The sequence below is a fragment of the Centruroides vittatus genome, unplaced genomic scaffold (assembly GCF_030686945.1).
Source record: "Centruroides vittatus isolate TY-2023 unplaced genomic scaffold, ASM3068694v2 contig_3254, whole genome shotgun sequence".
Taxonomy (NCBI): domain Eukaryota; kingdom Metazoa; phylum Arthropoda; class Arachnida; order Scorpiones; family Buthidae; genus Centruroides; species Centruroides vittatus.
The window spans coordinates 135,937-160,506 of NW_027122087.1; the positions used below are offsets into that span (position 1 = coordinate 135,937).

A 24,570-nucleotide genomic window follows, 5' to 3' on the forward strand; every position below is an offset into this window, starting at 1 on the left:
TATAATACCGTAGACTAAAGTCTTAAATTTTCTGTTTTCATTCATTCTTGTAATGTGTCCAAACAGTTGAAGTTTTTCTGCTTTCTTCTTGCCTTTTCAACTAATAGTTGTAATGTTACTATCTGCTGCATTGTACTTCTGTCTTTCCTGAAACCTGCCTGTTCATCTGCTAAGTGTTCTTCTATCAAACTACTTAGTCTCTCCTTTAAGATCATGATTACTGACCAGATAGATGACTTCACCTCCATTCAGTTCTCCCGATGCTGTCCAACCCATCTCTGCTAAGCCTAATATGTCGCATTAATATCTCTCCATTTCCTTCCGAAGCAACTGTAGTTTTCCAGGTGACCATAACGTTCTGACATTCCAGGTTTCTACTGAAAGTACTCGTGTTGCTGGGTGAAGCTTTCTTTTCTTTGTTTTGGTAGCCGATTTTTTGACCCAACCCTGATTGCTCGGTTGGTGTCTCGGACCTTGTTTATCCAGGCGACGTCCAAGCCAGATCTTTTATCTTTTGCTTGTATTGGCATCAGATTTCATTCATGTTGTTGTTTTATAGTTAGTGCATCGACACTCATCTAACCAACCCTCCTCCTTTTTCCAGGCTTGGGACTGGCATGTTTTCTCTAGAGATTGCATGGCAGAGTTATATATATATATATATATATTGGAACAAATTAAGTTCGAAAACTGGTACAATGGAGACGTGAATGACTCTGTTGGGACTTTTAAATTTTAAACAGATAAAAGAACATTGCTGTGCGAAATATTTTATATAATCAGTTTGGCAAACTGTTATTTTTAACAACCTGGTTTAGTGGATTGGTCGGAATGACATCACTGCCCGTAACATGATTTCTATATTTTAGTTTGTTTCATTTCTGCATTTGTACATCATTACCTTGTTTCATATATATATAAATATGAAGAAATAAAAAGTGAAATTTCTGAATGAAATTCAACTGTATAAAATTAATTCTATTCCTTAATTTAAATTTAGAAATAATTTTGAAATGAATAATTCAATACATGTGCAAACTGTTTATTTAAAAAAAGGGACTGAATGAAATAGACTCATCTAGTATTTATAGTATTCCAAGAAATATTTTTTTTTTTTTTTTCCAAACTATTTATATTACATTCAATATAAGCAAGTAAATGCAATTTTGATGTTGTATGATTTTAAAAAAGTTGAAAAATTTTGTTTGAAACTCGTCTTTGATCTATTGGTCTAATCTTAATCAAACTTAATGTGACAATGTAAATTCATACCCTAAAATTATTATTCTGTAAATTTAAATTTCTATATTAATCTGTCAAATCCATTCGTATGATGTTTAAATAAACAGTAGTTTTTAATATGAAGCATATTAAGAACTGAAAATTTTTTTATAATATATTTTTAGAGATATTTAGCTTTGTTTAATTAAAGTTTAAATTCATAGGCTAAATTATTAGTAATAATTCTAAAATATTTTAAATTTGATTTATGAAATTCAAGAATTGGATGTTCAGTACTTTGCCCTTATAAATATGTCCAATTGGATGTACTTTGTTTAAATAAATTTGATGTTTTGTCAATATTTGAATTAAATTTTATACAATTATTATGTATAATGATATTTTAAATGTATTTATGAACAATATTATAAAACTAGAAAAACTGTAGCATTTATATGAATTAAGACTTTATTTTGAAGAAAAATTTATTAAATATTTAATTTAATAAATAATTTACTTATACATCAGTTATTTTAAACTTAATAATACTGCAATAATAAATCCTTTACTATATTTGGAAAATCAACTTTCATTTTCATTTTTTGAAATTACAATTATAATTTCTTTGTCCTACCAAGGCCAACATGGATCGTCGCAATATTGCAAATATGTTTCTATTTTTCCTGTTCTTGCTTCCATTAATGAAGTATATGCAGTAAGCTGTTAATAATACATAAGATCAATGATTCTTACATCATTAAATTATTAAAATAATACTTATTAATTATTTGACATACTATGAAATTATTTTGATTTTTGATTATATCTTTGTCTACTTTGGACTTTGTTTATTAATAGGACTTATTACACTGGTGTAGTTTCCATTTAGCAAATTTCCTCTATTTACTAAACGGAAACTACACCAGTGTAATAAGTCCTATTAATAAACAAAGACCAAAGTAGACAAGGATATGATCAAAAATCAATAACAGTAAGGACACAGAAGCAAAAAGAATTAATATGAACTTACTTTATTTAAATTTGGTTGAGTAGAAAGAACATTAAATAAACCAGCAAATGAGGCATTCTGTAAGAAAGAAATTAAATTTTAATGTAATGTTACAAAGTTGAAATTTACTGGCTTAAAACATTTTTAAAATAATTACTTTTTGAGTCATTTTATTAAGGCATTTTATTGCAGGAGTCCTCCTATCATCAAAGAATGGAGGATTTTTCCAGTGATCATAATTTGTTTGAAGCACATACCACCCATTTCCCATAGTTAATATATCTGCTTTATTTGTACCTCTATCTCTCGTTATTATACAAGCCTAGATGGATATATATGAATAAAAACTTTTAAATATCAATAAACAGAAAAAATTTGATTATTGAAAGATTTATGCGCATACCTCGCCTTTTTTATTTCCACCCAAAATAAAATAAACAGGAGCAATTAGTTCTGTTGTTGCTAAAATATGCTTTGCAGTTGTATAATTAGGAGACTTTTCCATTACATCTCGAGTCAGAAATCCCATCCAATGACTAGAATGAAAACCTAGAATCCACTCTATAATGCCTTTTGAAAAATGTTGTTATTAATAAGATATATAAATAATACAATATTTAAAATCAATATATTTTACCTAGGTAACCTCCATTTAGTTTAAAGCGTTCATTGACAGTAAGAGTAAAATGTTTCTGGAAGAAAGGAATTATTAGTAAATTTCTTTTTCTAATTAAATTGATTTTTGTCTTTGTACTTACTGGTTTTATTGCTGTAATTACCCCAACATAACCTGCAAATCCTACAGATTTGTAAAGTAATTTATTTTCTTTATAGAATTCCAATTGTGCTAAAGTCCGTTGAAGAGTTTCAGTTAGTAACCAGGTATGATTCTTAGCATCCCAACTATAAAATATTTTTAAAAATATTTTGACTAATTGTAATTTATCAATCAGATTATTCCAGAAATTTATTAATTATGGATTCTTTTTAATTTTGTAATTATTTTTTATATTAAAACAATATATATGATGTATAGATTTACAAATATGGAATATATATTGTTGTAATGGTGATAAACTTACATTAGACATAATATCTGTATAATTGAATTAGAAGTAGATAAATTTTTAATATTAATATTAAAACCATTCTTACCCCATAAAAATACCAAAATCTAAATTTCTTCCGTGATATAAATTTCCTAGAAAAAAATATACAAATTAAATATATAATTTAAAAATAAATTTAAATAGATTTTAGCCAAAGAATGAAAAAAGCTTTAATGCTTGCAATGTTACATAATTATTAATTATTAGGGACTGGAAAATCTGACACAAAATTAAGTTAAAATATGTGAATAATAATCACTTTTAAAAAAAACCAAAATATTCCAAAACATACACATTTAAAAATGATTTATTACAACTTTTTAAGCATTTTAAATCAAGCAATAGTTTCATCACAAATGGTTTTGTAAATTATAACAAGTATTATTTATTGTGACATCGTCACAAATTTTAATTTATTTAATTTAAAATATATGCTCGCCACCTCAAGTTAGTAGTGGCTCTCCCCATACCTCATGCTTTTCCTTTAACAATAAAGTTGTGCCAGTCATCTATCTAACACCTTTCACAGGAAATTTTTGAATTGAATTGAAATAGCATGACTTCTGGTTTGCATTGGAAGTTCTTATATAGTTAATCGGGGCCTCCTGCCCATAAGGTTTCCATATCTGGTTTCATTTATCTAATCCATTTTCAAAATTAATGAAGGACAAACAGATGACAGTGGGAATTTATAGGTCTATGTATTTTCAAATTGCATCTCAATAAATTACATAATGAGACAAGTTTTCAGTTAAACACACACAAATATAAATTTTAATTTAACACTAGCACACTTTAATTCAACTTTCACAAACATTTTCAATCTAATGATATACCTGCTTCAGGTTTACCACATTGTTTAAAACTCATATTCATAGACCAAAGCAGATCTGAGTTTAAGAAATGTGGTAAACCTGAAGCAGGTCTATCATTAGATTGAAAATGTTTGTAAAAGTTGAATTAAAGTGTGCTGGTGTTAAATTAAAGTTTGTTTGTACATGTATATGAATGATTCATCCAACTTTTGTGAGTAATTGCAGATTTTCAAACTCTTTCCTTGTTGTTGAGATAAACAGCCTTATACTAACTAAATGACTGCTCAATGTAAACACTCATAGTAAATGCATGTTCCGATGCTTAAATTTTTCTATACAATAGCATCAAATGCATCCGATCATTTCCACTTAAAACAGCATCAATATCTTTAAGCTCTTTTAAACCAGGAATACTTCCATAACAGACAAGTTTCAAATAAATGTTCCTACCTCTTTGCATAACTGGTGACAGCTTCTCCTCAATATCTCTTAATTATTCCTATTGCTTCTGATAGTGATAACTTCTCACTTTCAAATTTAGTTGTGTTAATAAATGAAAAACAAGTTGAAATAAACAACATTTTTTGTTCTGCATTTGTGATTCAAAGTTAAGCTCTTACATAATATCAGCAGTGATTCAATGATCACTTAGACAGGCAGATGGCTGAGAGGTCAAGGTGGCAGCCTACCACTCTGGGGATCCAGGATTGAATCCAGACAGGTTGAAAAATCCACAGGAATCTTTCAGGAGTTGGTCTGTCTGGATATATTGGGCTCCGTCCCTCACCACTTGGTCGCCCCATTGTGGGCCTTGCCAAATCAATAATGGGCTTGCTAAAGAAGAGGCCCTCTTAGTGCCCACAGGGTGGAAAGAGGGAAAAAAAACAGTCAATTTTTACATGATCTAGATACGAGACTAGTTTGTTTTGTAATATTCCAAACAATAGGCTAATTTTAAATGAGATACAACAACAAAATTTATTGGCTTTGGAAGTAAATGTAAATTTGGATTTAATTCCTTAAATAACAGTAATTCTTGCATACTTTTTGAACACTTTATGCTCAAGACAAACATATGAGAATTGGAAAACTACAAGTGAATATATTTTAAGCAATCACATTAAGACCAGGAGCCAAGCAAGTTATATGAATGAGCTTTAAACCTTTAAATATCTTTCCAACAGATTTCATATTTGTGGCTGTGTTACTGATGAACAATAAAATACTTTTGAATGTAACGCTTTTATCATAAATTATTGAAGGCTTGAATAATTGCTTCTAAAATAATGTTCTTTTAGATTAAAAATATATATGCTGTACATTAGAAAAGTTTTAATTTTTTGAACTCAGCACACAAACTTCCAGCTAAAACATTAATTATTGTTCACTTTTGATGATTGTTTCACCCATCATCAACCAAATAAGTTTATCTTTCAAGTTGTGCGAGATTTTATTACAAATGACCTTTTTACAGTGTTGTCAAATTTGGTGGATAATGTTTTCATCCATTTCTTAAGAAATTCCCTCATTTTTGGATTGTCAATTTTGTAAGGTGGTTTGTCCATTGTTGCAAAAGCTTCCAGTCTTAGTTAAACAGTTATTAATCATCTGCTGTATTCTTGGTGCCACGTTATTGTTTCATTGTTTGAGTTTCTCTTGATGCTTTTTTGATGAGTGATATGTTGCTTGACTATGCCTTCTTACATTAATCAGTTTGTCACAAGTGATGTACCATATCTGGTGATATATGGATCATCTAACAGTTTAAATTTGGTTTTAAACACAGTGTAATAACTACTTAACATTTTCATGAAATCTGTTTCATATCTCTGGTCACCATTACTTTCACTCTTCAACAGCGCATATCAAGTATCATATACCAGTTTTATTTGAAAATATTCATATTTATGCAAAAATATGTCAAGAAGTCTAAAATATGCAAAATTAGTTCAAATCATTGATTTAGCAGGTATTTGGTGCTTTTAAGATATTTTCAGTACAATTATGCAAAAGTCATGATTTCCAATTCCTATTAATTATGGCAAAATATACATATATTAAGTCAATGTTATTAATTCTGAATTTTTATGTTATAATAAAACAATAGTTAAAATTTTGTAATTAATTACTTCAGTAAATTACAAAATAAATTTAATTCTTAGCTAAGAAAATTAAAGTACAGGGTGATTCAATAAGGACTTTACAACCTTAAAAAAATATAGAATTTAATCAGAAGATTTACATAATCAGTAGAACCATTAATTTATAACAAAAGACATAGTTTTAGCTCAAACAGTCATTTTGGTTAGCATTAACGATATTGGCAATGAAAAACTGAATTCAACTTCTTTCCAAACTTGTCACCTCATTAACTGCAACACTGATTCAAGCTTTGAGCTCAGTGAGATTTAAAAGCAAGAGTAGAATCATATCACTAATGCTGCTCACATCAAACCAAAATGACTGATTAAGTTAAAACTTGATGTGTTTTGGTTTAAATTAACACTTCTGTTGATTCTGTAAGTCTTCTGATCAAACTCCTAGATTTTTTGAAAGTTACAAAGTCCATTTTGAACTGCCATGCTTAATAATAATAAACAATCAATATATTTTAATTTACCTTCTATATCTTGGACAATAACAGACGTACAAAATGTAAAAATCTCGTAGAATATATTGTATAAAATTATTTCCCCTGAAATGTAATATTGATTGATAAATATATAAAGTAAAATCATGCTTAAAAACAAAAAATAAATACCTATAGGAATTTTAGAGATTTTAGCTATGGAAGCAATTTCAGTGGAATAAGGTTCAGGTAACGATTTTAGAATAAGAGGCTAAGAAATATTAAAAACAAATTTAAAAATAGAATTTAAATAATTTTAAATTCTTAGTTAATTTAATATAACGTATTAAAACAATAGTATTATTTAAGTTATAATAGATATTTTGTAATTTAAATAAAAATTTGAGATTTCATAATTTGAATAAATCAAATTATAACAAATTTCATCAAATTCCTGAACTTCGTTAAGGAAGAGAGTAGATAGATGGTGATAAGGGATGAGATAACATCTGAAGTGGGGTCATGCATTCAGGAAAGTCATGAAATAACCCTTGCCAGTTATTTATAATAGATACAAAATTTAAAATTAAATGACTATTCTAGATTATTATTATTAGATGTGCACAGAATAAGGTTTATTAAAATCTTGTGTTATCAATAGAAATAAATATTTTTATTTTTGGGAGAGTGTATTTGTTGGCTATATAAAAACACCAGTTGTATAGTTTACTGTCACTACAGAAAACAAATTTGATTTCTATTTTACTTTGATACTGATAATATCAAAATAACAATATTTTTGTTCTGTATTCTATATACTTTTATCTTACTGTTCAAGAATAAGGATTTAAACACTACAATATTTTTGAAAATTTGATCAAGGAGAAAATATAGTAATATAAAAGTGAGATTTATAAAATTTGGATAAGAGTAGAACGTAAAAATATTCACTACATTATTTTAAAGCAATTTTAGTGTTTGTATTTAAATGTATCATAGTATATATTTAAAATAGCTTAAACAATATAAATATAAAAATAATACATCTAAACCTTTTATATATTATATTATTTTTATTTGATATACAATAGAAGTTCATTAATCCAATATTGTGAAACCAGAGTGGTGTTGTATTACTGGACTTTTTGTATTTTTTGTGAAATTTGATAAGTTATATGGGATCTGAATTTTACAGACATTGTTGTACATTTTATACCAGCTCACACAGCCATATGCTTTTGATTTGTTTACAAACACTTTTTAATTGGTCTGAAGATAGTACAAAGCATTAATGAATAAGTCATTGCACAAATTCAACATTCACAATATGTATACTGTATACACATATTTATAAGCATATATGGTAATATTTATTTTCCAGTCTTGTACTTTATATGTATGATTTACAGTATTCTTGGGTGCACTATGACTAGTGTTCTACCAAATAAGCTGAGCAACATCTCAGGATTTTGATAGTTAGCTCAGAATTGCAGCTCACAGATCAGCTCTAGTCCACATTCCAAGTTTTTTTTTTTTGTAATTTGAGGTAGTATCCTGTCCATTTTGAGTTACTGTACTGTACCTGATTCTGCTTGAAATGATTGTTGTTAAATGTTACATTTTATTGCTTTTAACAATTCTCCTAATCTAAAAATTGTTTACAGTTCAATTGCTTACTGCTTAAGTAGTTTTCATTTAAATGCTCTCATTTCAATAACAGATAAATAAAAACATATCCAACACATTGTGTATCTGTTATTATTACAGATACAATTTAATTTCAAAAATGGCATTTGCTGCAACACTCCAGCTCAGCTCTGGTCAAAATTCACAGCTAAGATCATAGCTCATTTGTCAAAACCTCAGCCTAGCTTGGTATTTCCAAATAGCTGTGCTTTGCTGAATTCTAGCTGGGACCTCATGTCCAAATAAATTCCAATTTGTGGAGTACTATAAACCATGCAGCAAGAGTAAATGTGAGGCAGCCTGAACTGGAAGGGTCTGTATCGGATGGAAGGAGATATGTGGGATATGACACATGGATATGATCTCTTTCAGTTGTTTTGTTTTTTACATTTTTAAAAATGTTTGTTTTTATAGTATCTTTATCATAAATAATTTCATTGTTTTACTTTTTTACACATTTTATTACTGTGATCCATGTGTCAATTCTCACAAGTTTCCTTCCATCCCTTTCATCTAACATGGCTCGTGTCTGCTCTTAATTGGGCATGCTATAGTCCACACAATGAATTACAGATAATTCCAGTTTATTGGCTATTTTTCAGAGGATACCAGATTATCAGATACTGGACTCACAAACTTCTACTGTATTTACTTTAAACTATTTATGAAACATATCATATCTATATTATGAATCATATGAGAAAAGATCTCTGATATAGATAACAATTCATTATCTTATATGAAATCAAATAATATTATACAGATGAGTCAAAATGGGATAATTATGATCATGTAAAGATTCAATATTTCATTATATGTCATATATCATTTTGCATATAATAGAACAATATGTTATGACATTTCATAACTTTTTATATTTACAATATTTACAAATATTCCATTATAAACAATAAAATATTTTTAAATATCATGGGTAAATTAGTGACAATTTCAAAGTTTTTAAAAGATTCAGAAACTTAAAATACTGTGTATTAATCACTATAGGTAGGTGATTAGGTCACCATCTAATTATTAATAAATAAATAAATAAATATAATAATAATAAATAAATTTATCACATTTTTATTATTTTATGTTTATCTATTGAATATATTCATTGGTTTACATTATATATTATACTTAAAATATAAATAAATCCTTAATCTAAGCTAATGTTCAGTCATATGATTAAAAAAATGTGATAAAGATTTGTTTTTGACATAGAATGATTTGTTACAAATTGTAAGATACTACCAAGAAAATATTTCAATCAAGGACTTTCAAATTTGTTCAGTAAATAAAAAAAAAACCTATTATTTTATCAAATAAATTGCAAATGACAAAATATGAAAAAATTAAAATTACATTATATTTAAATACAGGCTAAGAAAAATAGAAGTTAAGTATAGAGTTTTTGCTTATATAAATTATTTCTTACAATTAAAGTATATATCCGCTGAGAGTAAAATAAATTGAAATGGATATCTAAAAAATTTTTTATACAGAGTTAAGAATTACAGTTAAAACTTTTTTGACAATCTATGAATAAAGTTTAAAAAATGCTATTGCAATAGTTCTAATGATTGATAGTTGTTTATATTTGCAATCATTAAAACTTTTCTTGCATTTATTTCATCACATTAAAATATAGAAAATATAAACAACACTATCTGTAAAAGGTAACATTACTCAAACTATACTTCCAGAATCTTATCAGGCTATAATATGGCTAATTAATTATTATTATATTAAGTAATTTAGATGTGATTAAGTTGCCATCTTGTGTTAAATTCATTAGAAATAAATAAATTTAACTTAGAATATTTTGAAAGAAAAGATCAACCCAGAATAAGACTCAAACCCATAACTCCTTATTACTGTGTATATATCAGCTATGTTACTCAGACTTCAGTCTAATCTTCACTTCCAGATCAATTCATTTAGAACAGCAGTTCTTAACCTTTTTAGTGGTCAGCACCCCCTTTAATCTGAAAATAAGCTCTTGCACCCCCTTAAAAAATGTGTGTATATTTGTTGTATGAGGGTTGTAAAGGTCGCTTTTAGCGTCCTACGTCGAAAAGCCACGTGACAGAGATAATTGGACCCACCTGGCGTTGGGGCCATAAACGGCCGGAAAGATCAAAGGAGTAGCGTCTCCGTTTAAGGGTCAATGTGTTTGCCACGTGCCGGCCGGCTTGGGGAAAAATGTAAACAAAGGGACGGACGCGAACGTAAGCTACGTCATCGGGAAATAGGGCGGACGTCTTTGGAAGCTCCCAGGGGAGAAGAAGAATCTGATTGGCCGCAAGTTGTTGCCGTAGAATCCCTTAAAAGCTAAGTGTGGCGGAAAACGGGGAGAAGGGCAAGAGACTGATAATACAGTAGTCTCAGGCACTTGGACAGCCCGCTGAACGTAGAGAGAGTGTTCTCCTCTGACAACGATCTCAGGGACGGGTAAGTGTGGAGACTGGACAGGCCGTATAGTTGAGCCAACTCCGGAAAGGCGACCTGAATTCCCCGAAGTTTAACAGTCCCCAATAGACAAGCTGACGTGAGATACTACATCTTTGTAGCATAGCATATGTAATGTGTCGAACATTGTACATCTTGTAAATATTTGTTGTGTAAATAAACTGTACATATTTACTTGTTGAGTGTGGAGGTGTAGCTTTCCTCGAACCATCTTACGGACATTCTCGAGTCACAAAACCCAACTCGAGACAATTCATCGTAAAGATCGTGACGAATTAATAAGGATCTTCACTAGGGTTTTACCCAATTCTCGAACTGTGTTAGAGTAAATCCGTGCTATAAAAGTGTCATGTTATATACCTGTAAATATTAGCGAGGTTGAGGCCAAAGTTTTAAACGCGAAAATGTGTACGTCAGACGTTCAGCGTCGCTTTCCTGTAAGCCTAGAAGTTTGACAATGGCATTTGGAATGTCGAGCATGATTCCACTGACTTTCCAAACACCATTGTCAAACTTCTAGGCTTACAGGAAAGCGGTACTGAACGTCCAACATATACGTTTTCGCGTTTAAAACTTCGGCTTCAACCTCGCTATTGTTATAAACCTTGTTTACGTTCTTATTCAAGGTATGCGAACACGTCTCAGCTAGTTTCTGTACTGCATGTTACAATGTGACTATATTAACTACATGTACTGACAACTGATGACAAGTGTGATGTGCTGAGAGACGGTAGGGTAGAGAGTGAAGAAGTGGGGGTGCCATGTTGCAGGGTACCATGGTTTGTAGAGAACACAGTCGCCTCGTTTGTATTTTTTTTTTTAATTTTGAAATTTTTCTCGCACCCCAGGTTAAGAAGCACTGATTTAGAAGATATAATCATACTGGTAGTCATACTCAATAGCCATATAAGATTCCAGATGTAACATTTCATTATTACAAGCATCAGATTTGGATTTATATGTGATAACAGTGCTGTTATTATTTTTAAATATATTGCATATAAAATTGTTAAATATGAGGAGAGATGCCCAGAAGTTGTTATTGAATGAGCTGAGATAACCATACAGTCTCAACTTATTTACAAGAAATAAATATTTCTTGTCTATTATTTATTAATTTAATTAATTAACAAAGAGGCAAGAATAACAAGAATGAAATAATCAAAGAAATTAAAAATATTGAAATGTGTTCTTGGAGATAGTTGCTTGTTTCTTAGATAACAAATCTTAAAGAAAATAGATTTTTCATTTCCATTTATATACATAAATATAAATTTATAGATAGTATTCTGTGATACAATAAATTCTTTCAAGTTTAACTGTGACGATCGTTCACCATGTTTTTCTGTTATCAGACAATGCCCCTTTGTTGCTTTCCCACGTTCCCTCGTCTGTTAGACCCGGAAGGGACAATGAAACAGCAGGGGAGAGGCAGGAGTGTATAAACGGGTGACAAGGTCGGGACTTTTGGACGGACGACCTCGGAAGCAAACGGGACGGACATCGAGGTAAGCAGCAAGAAAAGGTGATTAACAATCAAGCCGGAAGGTCAACAGCTGCTAGACAGTTTCACCCGTGTATAAAATTGTATAATATATATGTATAATTCATGTGTAACTTACACGTGTTGGGAGAAATTAATTGTCGCGAAAACTGAGAAGTTACTGTAGTACTTATTGAGCCAGATGTTAACTTATTTTCCTGTCGAGAAAATAAATCTTACATAACTATTTGCTTAAACATGAGACAAAAATTCTGTCTAATATAACTTCATATATTGTACATTTAATTAATTTTCTAATCTAGTTAGTTCATTTTTAATTATTTGATTGAAATATTTCTCTATAATCCCATTATTTTATACAATATGAAAACATCTAAAATTTTAAATATGCATAAAGATATGAAAATATACTTTTATAAATATTTGTTCTTTTACTAATTTATAGTTATGAAGGGAAGCATACCAAACCATGGTCCACAAGCCAAATGAATTTTCCATTAAAAACAGACTTTGTTAGATTCTTGATTACATTTATGGTTTCATTTAACTGAAATATATAAATAAATTTACAAATTAATTCTTTTTGCTTTCAAATATTTTATTTTTTATTATAAATAAAAATAAATAGTTCAAGGAAATCATTCACATGAGAATAATAAACTTTGGATAGTTGTCATCCTTGAATATCAGATAAAGTTTGTAATGTTTATAATTTTCAGGTTTTGTTTAACAAACTCTCAACAATCAATTGCACAAGGTTTCAAAAGACATTAAATTGTATACAAAATTTTATAATTACTTGTATTTAAAACTTAATTTTTTTTTATCATAATTACCTCTTTTCTTTTATCAGCTATAAGTTTATTCCATCTTAATTCTGGTGGCAAATCCAAATTTATAGCATAAATTGGCACTTTATTCCTAATTAAAATATAAGAACTAATATGTTTAATGGATAATGTAAATAATAATATAACAAGAATATAAATAAAAAAAGTTATATTATTGAATTTTCCATAAGTTTAATAAAAATAATATGAATAATTTGATTAGAAGCTATTTTAGTTTTACTATTAAATTAATTATTGAAAAATTTGCTTTAATATAAATTAATTTTAATAATAATTTAAAGTTATTTTATACAATTATTTTAAAATGTAACATTGTAATTTCATGATAACATATTCAGTGAATTACATGCCAAATAGCAAAATGATATTGTTATTTGACATGTATAACTAAAAAATTAAAAGAATATCAAGGAATAATTTCCATTTTATAAAGTCATATTATAAAAATATAAAATAAATATATATATATATAATTTTTCTACAGTTTAATTTCCTAAAAGTTAAAAACATATTAAGAAATTTAATTTTTAATCAGATACCTAATAAATCAAAATTTTTTACTTGTAATTACAATGAATCTGATATTTGAAATGAATATTTTAATACTGTGTAAAATATTATGAAATTTGAAACTATATAAAATAAATTGATCTCTTTAGTAAAATTACTTATTATAATGATGATTAATATTAAATTTATAAATATAACAAACATTGCAAAGTCCAATAAGTATATAGAAACTGATTATTTAGGTGATCGTTTGGTGTTTCTACATCATTACATAATGTTTTCACTCTACTTCCCTATTTTTTCCTAGTGAACAAACAATACTAGATTTCTTTTTGGTACTTTTTATTCCAGTATTGAAACCATTATTCTTTATTTAATACATTTTCTTTTTATATCATTCCAAGAGTCATATTTATGATTTATAACTTTAAAAATTGATAATTTATTACATATAAAATATAAAGTTTATATGTCAGATATAAAGACCTATCCATTCTACAGATTTATTGAATTTTGATATAAGTTTAATTAGAATAAATCATTATATCTTGCCTTTATCTTAATATAATAAAGATGTGGGAAATATATATATAATGTGTGTGTGTGTGTGTGTGTTAATTCCTATTGTTGTTTTTATCTCTACAACATCAAAATTATATTTGTTATCAGCATTAGCTATGACAAGACATGTCAGCAAGTAAGTGAATCCAATTAAGTTTTATACTTTTTCAAGATAAGTTTAGAAAGTATTTGAAAATTATTTTACATATTTATTAAACTTTTCCTGAAAATTTATATAATTCTAATCAAATTAAGAGAGGGGGGAAAAAAAACATTTAAAAGTTTGAAAATAAGAATTTTTTTTATTTGTTATCAATAAATTGATGTACGATAACAAATAAATATTTTTCATGTTAGTCATTTATTTATTTCAATTTAAACATGTGAATAAATTTTTAAATTTAAAGAATAAGAAATCATGAATGACTAAAAAATAAATAACATCATCATTTATATTTCATAAAAAATTATTTTTATGAGATAAAGTATTATAATCCTTACAATAAATAATTTAAAAAATTTATTATTTATTAATTATTCATATCTTACTTCAAAGGTGGTGGGTATGCATCTTTCACACATTGACCAGTCTATATAAATAAACAAAATGAAAATTATATTTCTTCTGTAAAAAAATTTTTGATAAAAGTAAATATATAATCATATTTTCAATATTATTTTTACAATTTATACTTTAATTTTTATTTAAAAAAATATTTTTATTAAAATCAAAATATAAAAAATTTAATAAATAAGTTGTTTCTTCATCATATATGATGGAATATATAAAATATTATTGGAAAGTTATACTTGTGAAATAAAAAGTCATTTCCATTCATTTCTTTTAAACTCTTTGTCTTGTGGGCACTAAGGCCTTTTAATCAAACCTGTCATGGGTTCAGCCAGGACCATAATGGAACTGGTGAGAGATAATACTCAACATATCCAAAACAGACCCTCTCCAAAAAAATCTGAGATTTTTTTGTGTGTCTGGATTCATTCTGTTTCTCAGAGTAGTAGGCTGACACCTTAATTGTTTGTCCATCAGTGTGAGGACCCAAACGAGGTCCGAAATCGCATAAATTGCAGAATTTTTGTGTAAAAAAATTAACGATAAATTATGTAAGAGAAAGAGAGAAAAAACAACGTGACACAAAATGTAAACAACAAGTCCCAGGATGACGCTAATGTGTGTTAAATGACTTGTTAATGTCAAACCCAAAGGTAGAACTCTGACACAAGCGCTCATAAACAGGTAGAAATCTGATTCAAGTATTCATAAATAGTCGATTTAGGAAAACAATTTCAGAAAAGGGGAAAAATTTGAGGGATAGAAAAACATCACATATGATCATTAGAATTTCAAAATGACAGCATTTACAAACAACGGGTTAAATTATGAGCATAGGTGTTGTGGTTCTATCAACAAACTCCGAGCATAGTCGACAAAGAATGTCAAATAGACACCTCGAATCGGACCGTTCTCATGACCTGAGTTGGTCTCGGTTTTTCCCCAGGAAAAAAAGGGGAGACCAATTGGGAAGCGAGAAATGGGACAAGGAACCAATCCGAAACATGGATAGTGGAAGAAAAACTATAAAAATCGAAGTTTCAAGGTTGAAAGGAGTCTCCTCTGGATTAAGCCAAAAGTTGTGCTCTGTCTATTATGTTGTGCTACTGCCAATCACCTAGGATGCCACAGCTTCATCTCGCCAATCATCTGCATCATCCAGCGATCCTATCTTGTCCACGCCAGGGCTACGACCAAGTTTGAAGTATTTTCCACGCAGAAGACTACAAAGAAGCAGAACTGCCCATTTGCTGATGTAAGCATAAATGTTGCAAAATAAATGGTTTTCCTTTTGTAAAGTGCTTGTCGTCAATTGCCTCCTCCATCACACCCACATTCAAACTTCCCTTAGGTTTATCCTGATGCGGTATTAACTGATCCCCACCTAAAAGATGGCAACTATATTGGTGCTGAAGAGCAGGTTTTCCAGTTCCTTATCACCACTGGTCGGCAAATCTTACATCAGTGATCCATTTCCATTCATTAGAAGTTTAGTCATGCATAATACAACTATGAAAGTGGAGTTTATTTCAAATGATATAAAATAAGGTATAGCCTTATTTAGGCCTGTATAAAACAAAGTAAAACTAAATAAAAGAAAGAATACAGACTTATATTAAGTAAGCAGAGAAAATCTTGTCATTGACTGTGAAAAGTCATTCAAGTTGAAATGACATACACACATTATTTTAATTGAAAATAATTAACATTCCCACTCTGTATTTTCCAAGCCACTAACAAGTAAGAAACATTACCACAACAACTTTGGATAGCCTACAGTAAAGTTTGTAGCTGGTGGGGATATCAGAGGAGCTGAAGTCAGATCACAACATTGTATACAACAACCATGGCTCATGTGAATTTGGCAGAGATGTCATCAATTGCAATTTTCTGGGACTCCCTAATTCATATATCACTTTGTGCTTTGATTATGTCTGTTGCAATGATTGTTGGTTGACTCAGTCAGTTCTCATCTCAGACAATGCACCTGCCCTTCTTAAATCTCTGGATTACACACCTCACGTTGTAATCTTCCATCTTCATACTAAGTCACAATCCTGAAATAAATTTTACTTATCACACCTTATGACCACAAAAAACAAAATCCAGCAACGAGTTGCTTAACTTTCCCAGCAACATTTGGTGGCCCCATCTGTTATGTAAAACAGTGTTTCTCAAACTTTTTGGACTGCGACCCCCCTTCTGCACTTAAAAATTTCAAAGGACCCCGAAGAATAAGTGTGTGTCAAAAAACATCCCGGAGGGAGGGGGTTAGGCTCGTATTTAAATATTATTTATATGTGCAATTTATTTAAGTAAAAATTATTTTATATATTTTTTATTTCTATTATTTCTAAACATGAATCCATAGTAAATTTATAAAATATTTGAAAAAATTGATCTGGCATCAATTTTTCAGCGACCCCCCCAAATATTTTTCACGGCCCCCACTTTGAGAATCACTGATGTAAAATATAAACATTTTAAAAAATAAAATGTTTATATTTTTAACTATTATAAAATGGCAAAAAGCTTAATTTTGAGGGTAGGGATGAGTGTTATAAGAAATTGTAAATGCTAATAACAAGTAAAATCATCATTAAGTCTGACCCTACTCGAGAGATTACATGTGACCTCTTTATCTCACCATTGCCTCGACCTTTAATTACCAAAGTTTAATAGCATCAATCCCACTAATAAACAAACCTCCCTGCAAAATTTCAGAAATTTTTGACAAAAAAACACAGGAGTTATTAAGCTTCAAAGAGCCATGCCCCTCATACACTAACATCCATACATACAGGAAAAAAATCCCCAATTTTTTTTGCATTTCTTGACGTTTCAATGGCCCAAGTCCAAAAATGTAAAAATCTGGAATGGAGTTATTTTTTGACCAATTACCATACTTTCCCTCATATATAATAACCAGGAAAGTAAAAGACATGTAACATTTTTTGTTGCTCCTTGATGGTGCACACTGACAGTTTTGCAGGGTGGCCATCTCTGATGTGACATTATGCATTGCATATAGTAAGTAGATTGCCAACATGAGCAAGTAATATGTGCTTAGATAACCACTTTGTAATATCATCTAGCAAATTTCAAGGAAGCATTGGTTTTGTTTTCATTACACCAAAATTGGCTTTAATTAATAACTTTTCCTCTTTTTATGCATTGGAAATTTATTAATCATATCATTATCCTTGGAAATTTATTAATCACCAGTTAAATTAGTTGTTACGAAATTATCAAAGTTCTATACAAGTTTAACATCTTGACAGTTTCCCATCATTAAAAACTAAAAATTATATATAGTAGAATTCCAATTATCCGAATTTATTGTTCTGCAGGTGATTCGGATAATCGAAAATTCAGATAAGTGGATTAACATGTAAAGAATGAAATTACAGGGTAACAGGACGGTATTCTATATGCACTGTATTTATTTATTCATCAATGTGTAAGTAACATCCTACTGATCATTTGGATCTGTCACGGCAAATAAGTGTGACTGATCATGCAGTCACACGATATAAGAGAATTGCAGTGTAACATCAGTGGGAGAGATAAAGTAGGGAAAGTATGACTCAGATAATTGGAAATTCAGATAATTGGAGTTCTATTGTAACAAGTTTTATAAAACTTTGAAATTGTTTTACAAAACTGAATAATTTGGAAACTGTTTTCATTCCTCTTTATTAAAGTTACAAACACAATGATTCAGCAATTTGCAATGAATATTTTAATTTTTATTATCAATAAGTCATATTATCCATGCTTTGAACAGGTTTCATTTTATTTTTGAATTAACTACACATTTTTATTACAGAAAACTTTTTACTGCTGACAAAATTAATATAAAAATATTTGTTATTAACCAAAAATTTGTTCTAGCAAGTTATGATTGTTTGGTCAAGCACCAAAACCATAACGCAACATCTTTGACCACAACAAATTCCTACAGACTGTCAAACGCAGAGGATAAGTCAACGAAAAATGCATACGCCTTCCTACATTCCCTTAAAAAAGTTTTCTGAATAACGGTGTACAAAACAAAAATGTTATTAAGTCAATCATCTGCAATAAATGATTATAGCATTCGTGACTATTATAGATTTACATCGTTCAGAGGAATCCTACCTTTCTCTACTGTATCTCCTCTCCCTCCTCCTTCCCCTTACCCTCTTTTCTGCCGGCTAAACACTTCGTGTACGGCCAATGTCTTTCTTGTATGTATGTATGTATGTATGTATGTATAGATTTACATCACATACATTCCATAAACTAAATTAATAGTGTCTCTTGATAATTCAATTTTCAGTTATTAAAATACAAAATATTTTAAATCTATATTTATAATTGATTACTGCGATCACAAGTTCATTATGATTGTTCATACATATTTCTATATAGATAACATATCATATAGATGTAAATATTTATTTATGAATCACCATTTAAGCAATAAAAGTATATGTTTCGAAATATAAAAAAATAGTAATTCTACTTTAGTCATTTTAAGATCATAGCAATATTTTGATAATTTCTAATATCACACCGAAAAATAAATTATTACTACAAATGTTTTATATATAATAATACTGTATTTAGGTTTTCTGTTAATCAGAAAAGTTAAAGTATTTTTATTAATATAATTTAACCACAAAAGTTCAATATTCAAAATTATTGTTAAACTTCTCCATATATCCTAAGTTTTTTTCTTTTACTTATAAATCTAAATAAAAACAGACATATAGAATTATCTACTACATATATTACTTAAAATAAAAACATTTTATCAAAATTAAAACAACAACATATTATAACTGCCAGTTAGTTTTTAAATTATTTGTTACAGAATAATTTTTACAACAATAATTTTCTAGTAGTACACTTTCTAAATCTATTATATCAATTCTTCTTAAAGTAGACTGTATGTCGAAACTAATCATTTCCTCTAATTAATTTGCATTTAGCTAAAAAACACATCTAAATCTGATACAGAATTCTTTAATAAAGGAAACTGTAATCATTAAAAATAACATTTAATGTGATTCAGCGTGGAGTAACTTCTGAATGACATTAAACATTATCTTTCATCAATCATTTTGGAATATTTATTATATGCTAAACCAAAATTATTTTTATTTCTGCTAACGTAACTCAGTTAATTACATATCCACTTATTTAAATTATCGCTCATATTAATGTACACGTATTAAAAAAAACAAAGAAAAAAGCCAATTATGTTTGAATGGATTCGTAGTGTAAATGTGTCTGTAACTGAATAATAATAGTTGTATTCATAAGCGATTGTGCGAATAACGCCATGTAATAAACAATTAATTGAAAGAGCTCACGTGCGCGTACTTTCTCTTTCAATTAATTGTTTATTACACAGCGTTATTCGCACAATCGCTTATGAATACAACTATTATTGTTCTGTTACAGAAAAAAGCGCCCCATGTAATAAGGATGGACTTTTACCGAAGTAAGCTTTAAATAAATCAATTACAACTGTACAAAAAGTGAAATTGACATATTAAATAGTAAACAATGAAACGTTCGCCTCGCGCATTAACTTACCGGAGGAACAACTGTCAAAACAAAAAGTGGACATAAACCGATCAACAGGCATAAACTCAAGAAAGAATTCATCTTTGGAATGTAAGACCGCCGTCGTAGCACAGATCTTACCAAATGCTACGATCCTTTCATTATTTCTGCTTTTGACGTTGACTTTGTTTACTGGCCTCACGTCATTGTCATGACAACCGGATCCGACTGACAAGCTATCCGGTTGTCGTGACATTGACGATATCTGTATGTGTTTATCTTATAGTTGTTTTCTATTATCAGTGATTAAACTTATTTTATTTTTAATTTTTACTCGCGTTAAATTATTAATAACGTAATATTCGAAACGAAAAAAAAAACAAAAATAAATATTCTCGTTTTACGGTCATTGCCAAATGGTGTCGCCACTAAACACGAGTAATTTTTATTTCGTGCATGGTTGATTTTCGAAATAAAAAAAATTAGTTTTACCTTATGTGCTACTTTTATTTATTTTTTCGTTTATTTTAATTTTTTTGCAAAACAACCGGAAAATTCGGAGGAAATGATTTACTAATTTCATACTAGGACGATGTTTTATGTCATCGCTATAAAACCGGAAATGACATCACTATATCCATCTTTTTTTATTGCTTCGTTTACTTTTGCCGTTATCGAGAATAACGGTAGGGTTAAAATGTTATTTATGAGTTAAAGGAAATGTCAAACTATAAAATAAAGTGCAAGCAATTTAAAATAAATTTGAATCTTTTTCTTCAAATAATTTTTAAATATTGATTCCATTAATCACTTGAGAAAAACAAGTTAGTTGCCACGTGTGTGTATAATTCCGATTGTACAGATGGTACTTTCAAAGTGCTATCTGTATAATCGCAATCTATACACACACACATGTGACACTGAATCGACAGAGTGGCGCACTCAGGATTTAATCTTGGGGGAGCCGAATTAAACGGATAAAAAAACTTTTTAATGCGAATTCAATAAAAGTCCAACCTTACGTGACAGCTAATTCAGAAGTAGTATAGAAATAGAAGACACACACGATATAAATTAAGTTTTCCAAAAATCTTTTCCTAATTAATATTTCTTTTGTGTTTCTTTCAGTTTTCTTTGGGGGATGCCAAGGCCCCTTGACCCCTTTAGATTTTCCACTGAACAAAGAACTACTTTGCCAGCCGGATGGCCGAGCGGTCAAGATGACAGCCTACCGCTTTGGGGGACCCGGGATCGAATCCGAACGGGTGGAAAATTCCTAGGAATTATTCGGGAGTTGGTCCATCCTGATATATCGGGTCCTGTCCCTCACCATCCGGCTGCCCCTTTGTGGACCTGGTCGAATCCATGTTGTGGACCTGGTCGAATCCAATGGGCTTGCTAAAAGAGGCCCTCTTAGTGTAAGGTGACCAGATTTTAACATGGGTAAAGCGGGACAAAATTCACGAAGAGGGGGAAGGGTTGTCTTGTTTAAAAAAAAATTGTTCTATAGCAAAAAAATTTTATCATAAAAAACGCATAAATTGTATTGCATTTTTTAAAATTTCAACATATGTAAAATTTACAAATATAATAAACATATATACTATTATGAATTTTTAAAAACTCTATTCTTTTACATATTTCTCATTTGAGTGAATTTTTTTTAATAAATTGCTGTCGTTGTTTAAAATGTCATAAAATTTTTCACAAGAATTTGTTAAATTATATTTTACACATAATATTGCTTTTATAGTCTCAACACTTAATTGTGATTTGTCGGATGTCCACACTACCATTTGTTCTCTGTTGAGATTTTCGCTGATGCCCAATATTTAACCTTTTCCTCATCAATATATTTTTTTAATACTGATACTTCATTAAAAAGATCATTTTTGGAAATATTGCTATCTGGAAAATGTTGACTAATGTGATCGAATGATTTTTGTACATCTTCCCAATTAAGTTCTTGTTTTAACATGACCCAATGAAAATGTTCAATATCATTGTAATATCCCAGCAAAGAATGCCTGTTGTTCACAGACACAGCCCTCGGGGTCACATTCCTCTTGTTCTAAAGGGATTAGTTACCACCACCCAAGTAGGAAGGGTTGGGAAAGAAATTTCTACAAGGGACAAACAATAGACGAAAGAAAGGAAAATATACAAAAATTAGAACAAAAAATATATATAATATGGCGTACACCACAATACGAAACGATCTTTACCGAATCTTAAATATAAGACGCAAGATTATGACACATAATTGACAAAAATTTAATCTTTCCAAAAAGTCGGGACTTTTTTAGAACTCGGCGGGACGCGGGACAAATTGTTAAAAATCGGGACTGTCCCGCCAAAAGCGGGACGTCTGGTCACCTTATCTTAGTGCCCACAGGGAGGAAAGATTAAAAAAAAACAAAAAAAAAAAAAAACAATACTACTACTACGTTGATGCTACAGGTGTCACATTGCATGACTTTCTCTTTGATTAGAAAGTTGAAATATTGTTATCAGGCTGAGACCTTGCTAGATGTCATTGAGTTTTTTTATCGTTGTATATTCGTCATAGAAGTCTTCCGACATATTTCATTATAAGAGCATATTTGAAAAGAAATGAGAAAAATTTTGCGTGTGATAAAATGGTAAATTTCCCAGCTGTTAAGAGATTTTACGTAAAAAATACCGACTTCGTCATCATTTATTGTAATAAATGAAATTGTATGTAGCTCCATCAGTTGAGCTTTTATTTAAATAAAATCTTGTAGCAGATGGCTCCACACAAAATAACATAAAAGTTACTTTCTAAAAAATATCTTTTATATTATTAATTATAATAAAAAAACAAAAGGCTTAATTTCCAGCGTAGAAATGAGTTTTTACAAATATTTTAAGTACCAATATTGATTAAAATTTTCATTAAGTCAGATCCAATCCGTGATATGGCACACGGCCTTCCTCTATTCATCCTCGAAACTAACCACCAAAATTTAGTAGCATCAATGCCTCTTACATACAAGTTCAATACATTCAAATCATACTTTATGAGAACTAAAAGAAATGATTCAGAAAAAAGTTTTCCAGAATATGATTGTGCAGATGAAATTTTATCAGCGATGCAAGAGACTTTTTTTCCTGTCGTTTTTTTTTTCTTGGACGGTGACATCTGGGTCATTGCGATCAAGGCCACTTAGATTCATAACTAAAGAAGAAACGAGATGACCTTACTCGCGATGGCCCTGTTAGTTTTTTAAGTGATGATAATGGATAGTGGATTATATTGTCCAAATTGAAATACAGATATAAGTTCAAAAAATACCAGATATTGTAAGGTTTCAAAATAAATAATATCGTAATGTAATCTGTGATAATTGCCCTTTTATGTAATTTTTTTTTTTAAATAAAATAATCAGCGATGGGTCGAATGAAATTTAGAACAAAAGAAAATGTTAAAGTATTCGAACGGGGCGTTTTTCAGTATGAATGATGTCCACGAAGAATTAGTGGTTAGCTGCCTAATTTTAGAAAAGAATGATGTAAATTATGTAATTCTTTGTAGTTTTGTCCTAGAGAAATTGAAGTCACATCTACATTGTTTTTTCAACTAATGGTTAAAGTAATAAAAGAAATGGGCACAATGATTTTTGCTAATAAGTGGGGTTTGGAAGGTTTCGACAGCTGGGTATCTTAGTATCCTTGACGGTTCGAAACAAACAGGTTGAAATGGCGCCGCCTCAAAAATGCGAGCCGGATATCCTCCCGTTCGATTTGTCCATTCCCCCTGCCCTTCCATCTTCCTAATGTTCTCATGTCCATAACTCATAATGCAAGAGGATTTTTTCATCGACCGTCCCGTCCGTCTGTCCACGTAAGTGCGTGCTTATCTTAATGGAATCAATTCAAGGGTAGGTGTTCAATGGTTGGTTGGTGATGTGCTGATAGGGCTTGAACTGGTGTTCAGTAGGAGATTAAATAAACAGCAGTGTCAAAGTTTTGCTCCAGCAGCCGAATTTTGAAATATGAATTAGAATTTTTTCCTGAAAATCGAAATCGTATACTCAGGACAGAATGCATGCCAAATTTGATTGAGATTTGCCAATAGTTTCCTATAGTGAGCTCATAATACTTCTAACTTAGAT

The 24,570-nt window shown here is 29.7% G+C and overlaps 1 protein-coding gene across 1 annotated transcript; it reads right to left on the minus strand.

The window, feature by feature from the left end:
• Window positions 1-1,671: 1,671 nt before the first annotated feature.
• On the minus strand, window positions 1,672-20,774 carry LOC136973626 (acid ceramidase-like). Its single transcript, XM_067268360.1, has 13 exons — window positions 20,465-20,774; window positions 14,857-14,897; window positions 13,222-13,306; window positions 12,849-12,932; window positions 6,916-6,994; window positions 6,775-6,849; window positions 3,386-3,431; window positions 2,989-3,133; window positions 2,868-2,922; window positions 2,634-2,800; window positions 2,388-2,552; window positions 2,252-2,308; window positions 1,672-1,941 (listed from the first exon to the last, which is right to left on the minus strand). The coding sequence occupies exons 1-13, from the start codon at window positions 20,534-20,536 to the stop codon at window positions 1,852-1,854; spliced, it is 1,161 nt and encodes a 386-aa protein (XP_067124461.1). The 5' UTR covers window positions 20,537-20,774; the 3' UTR covers window positions 1,672-1,851.
• Between the last annotated feature and the right edge of the window lie 3,796 nt (window positions 20,775-24,570).

Bases quoted from the DNA above. Each gene is read 5' to 3' on its own strand.
- LOC136973626 (XM_067268360.1), bottom strand. From the start codon at position 20,536: ATGAATTCTTTCTTGAGTTTATGCCTGTTGATCGGTTTATGTCCACTT. The intron at 6,995-12,848 runs GTATGCTTCCCT...AATATTTCTTAG, and splicing joins GGCTTGTGGACCATGGTTTG to CCTCTTATTCTAAAATCGTT. The intron at 2,801-2,867 runs GTAAAATATATT...ATTTTTCAAAAG, and splicing joins ACTAAATGGAGGTTACCTAG to GCATTATAGAGTGGATTCTA.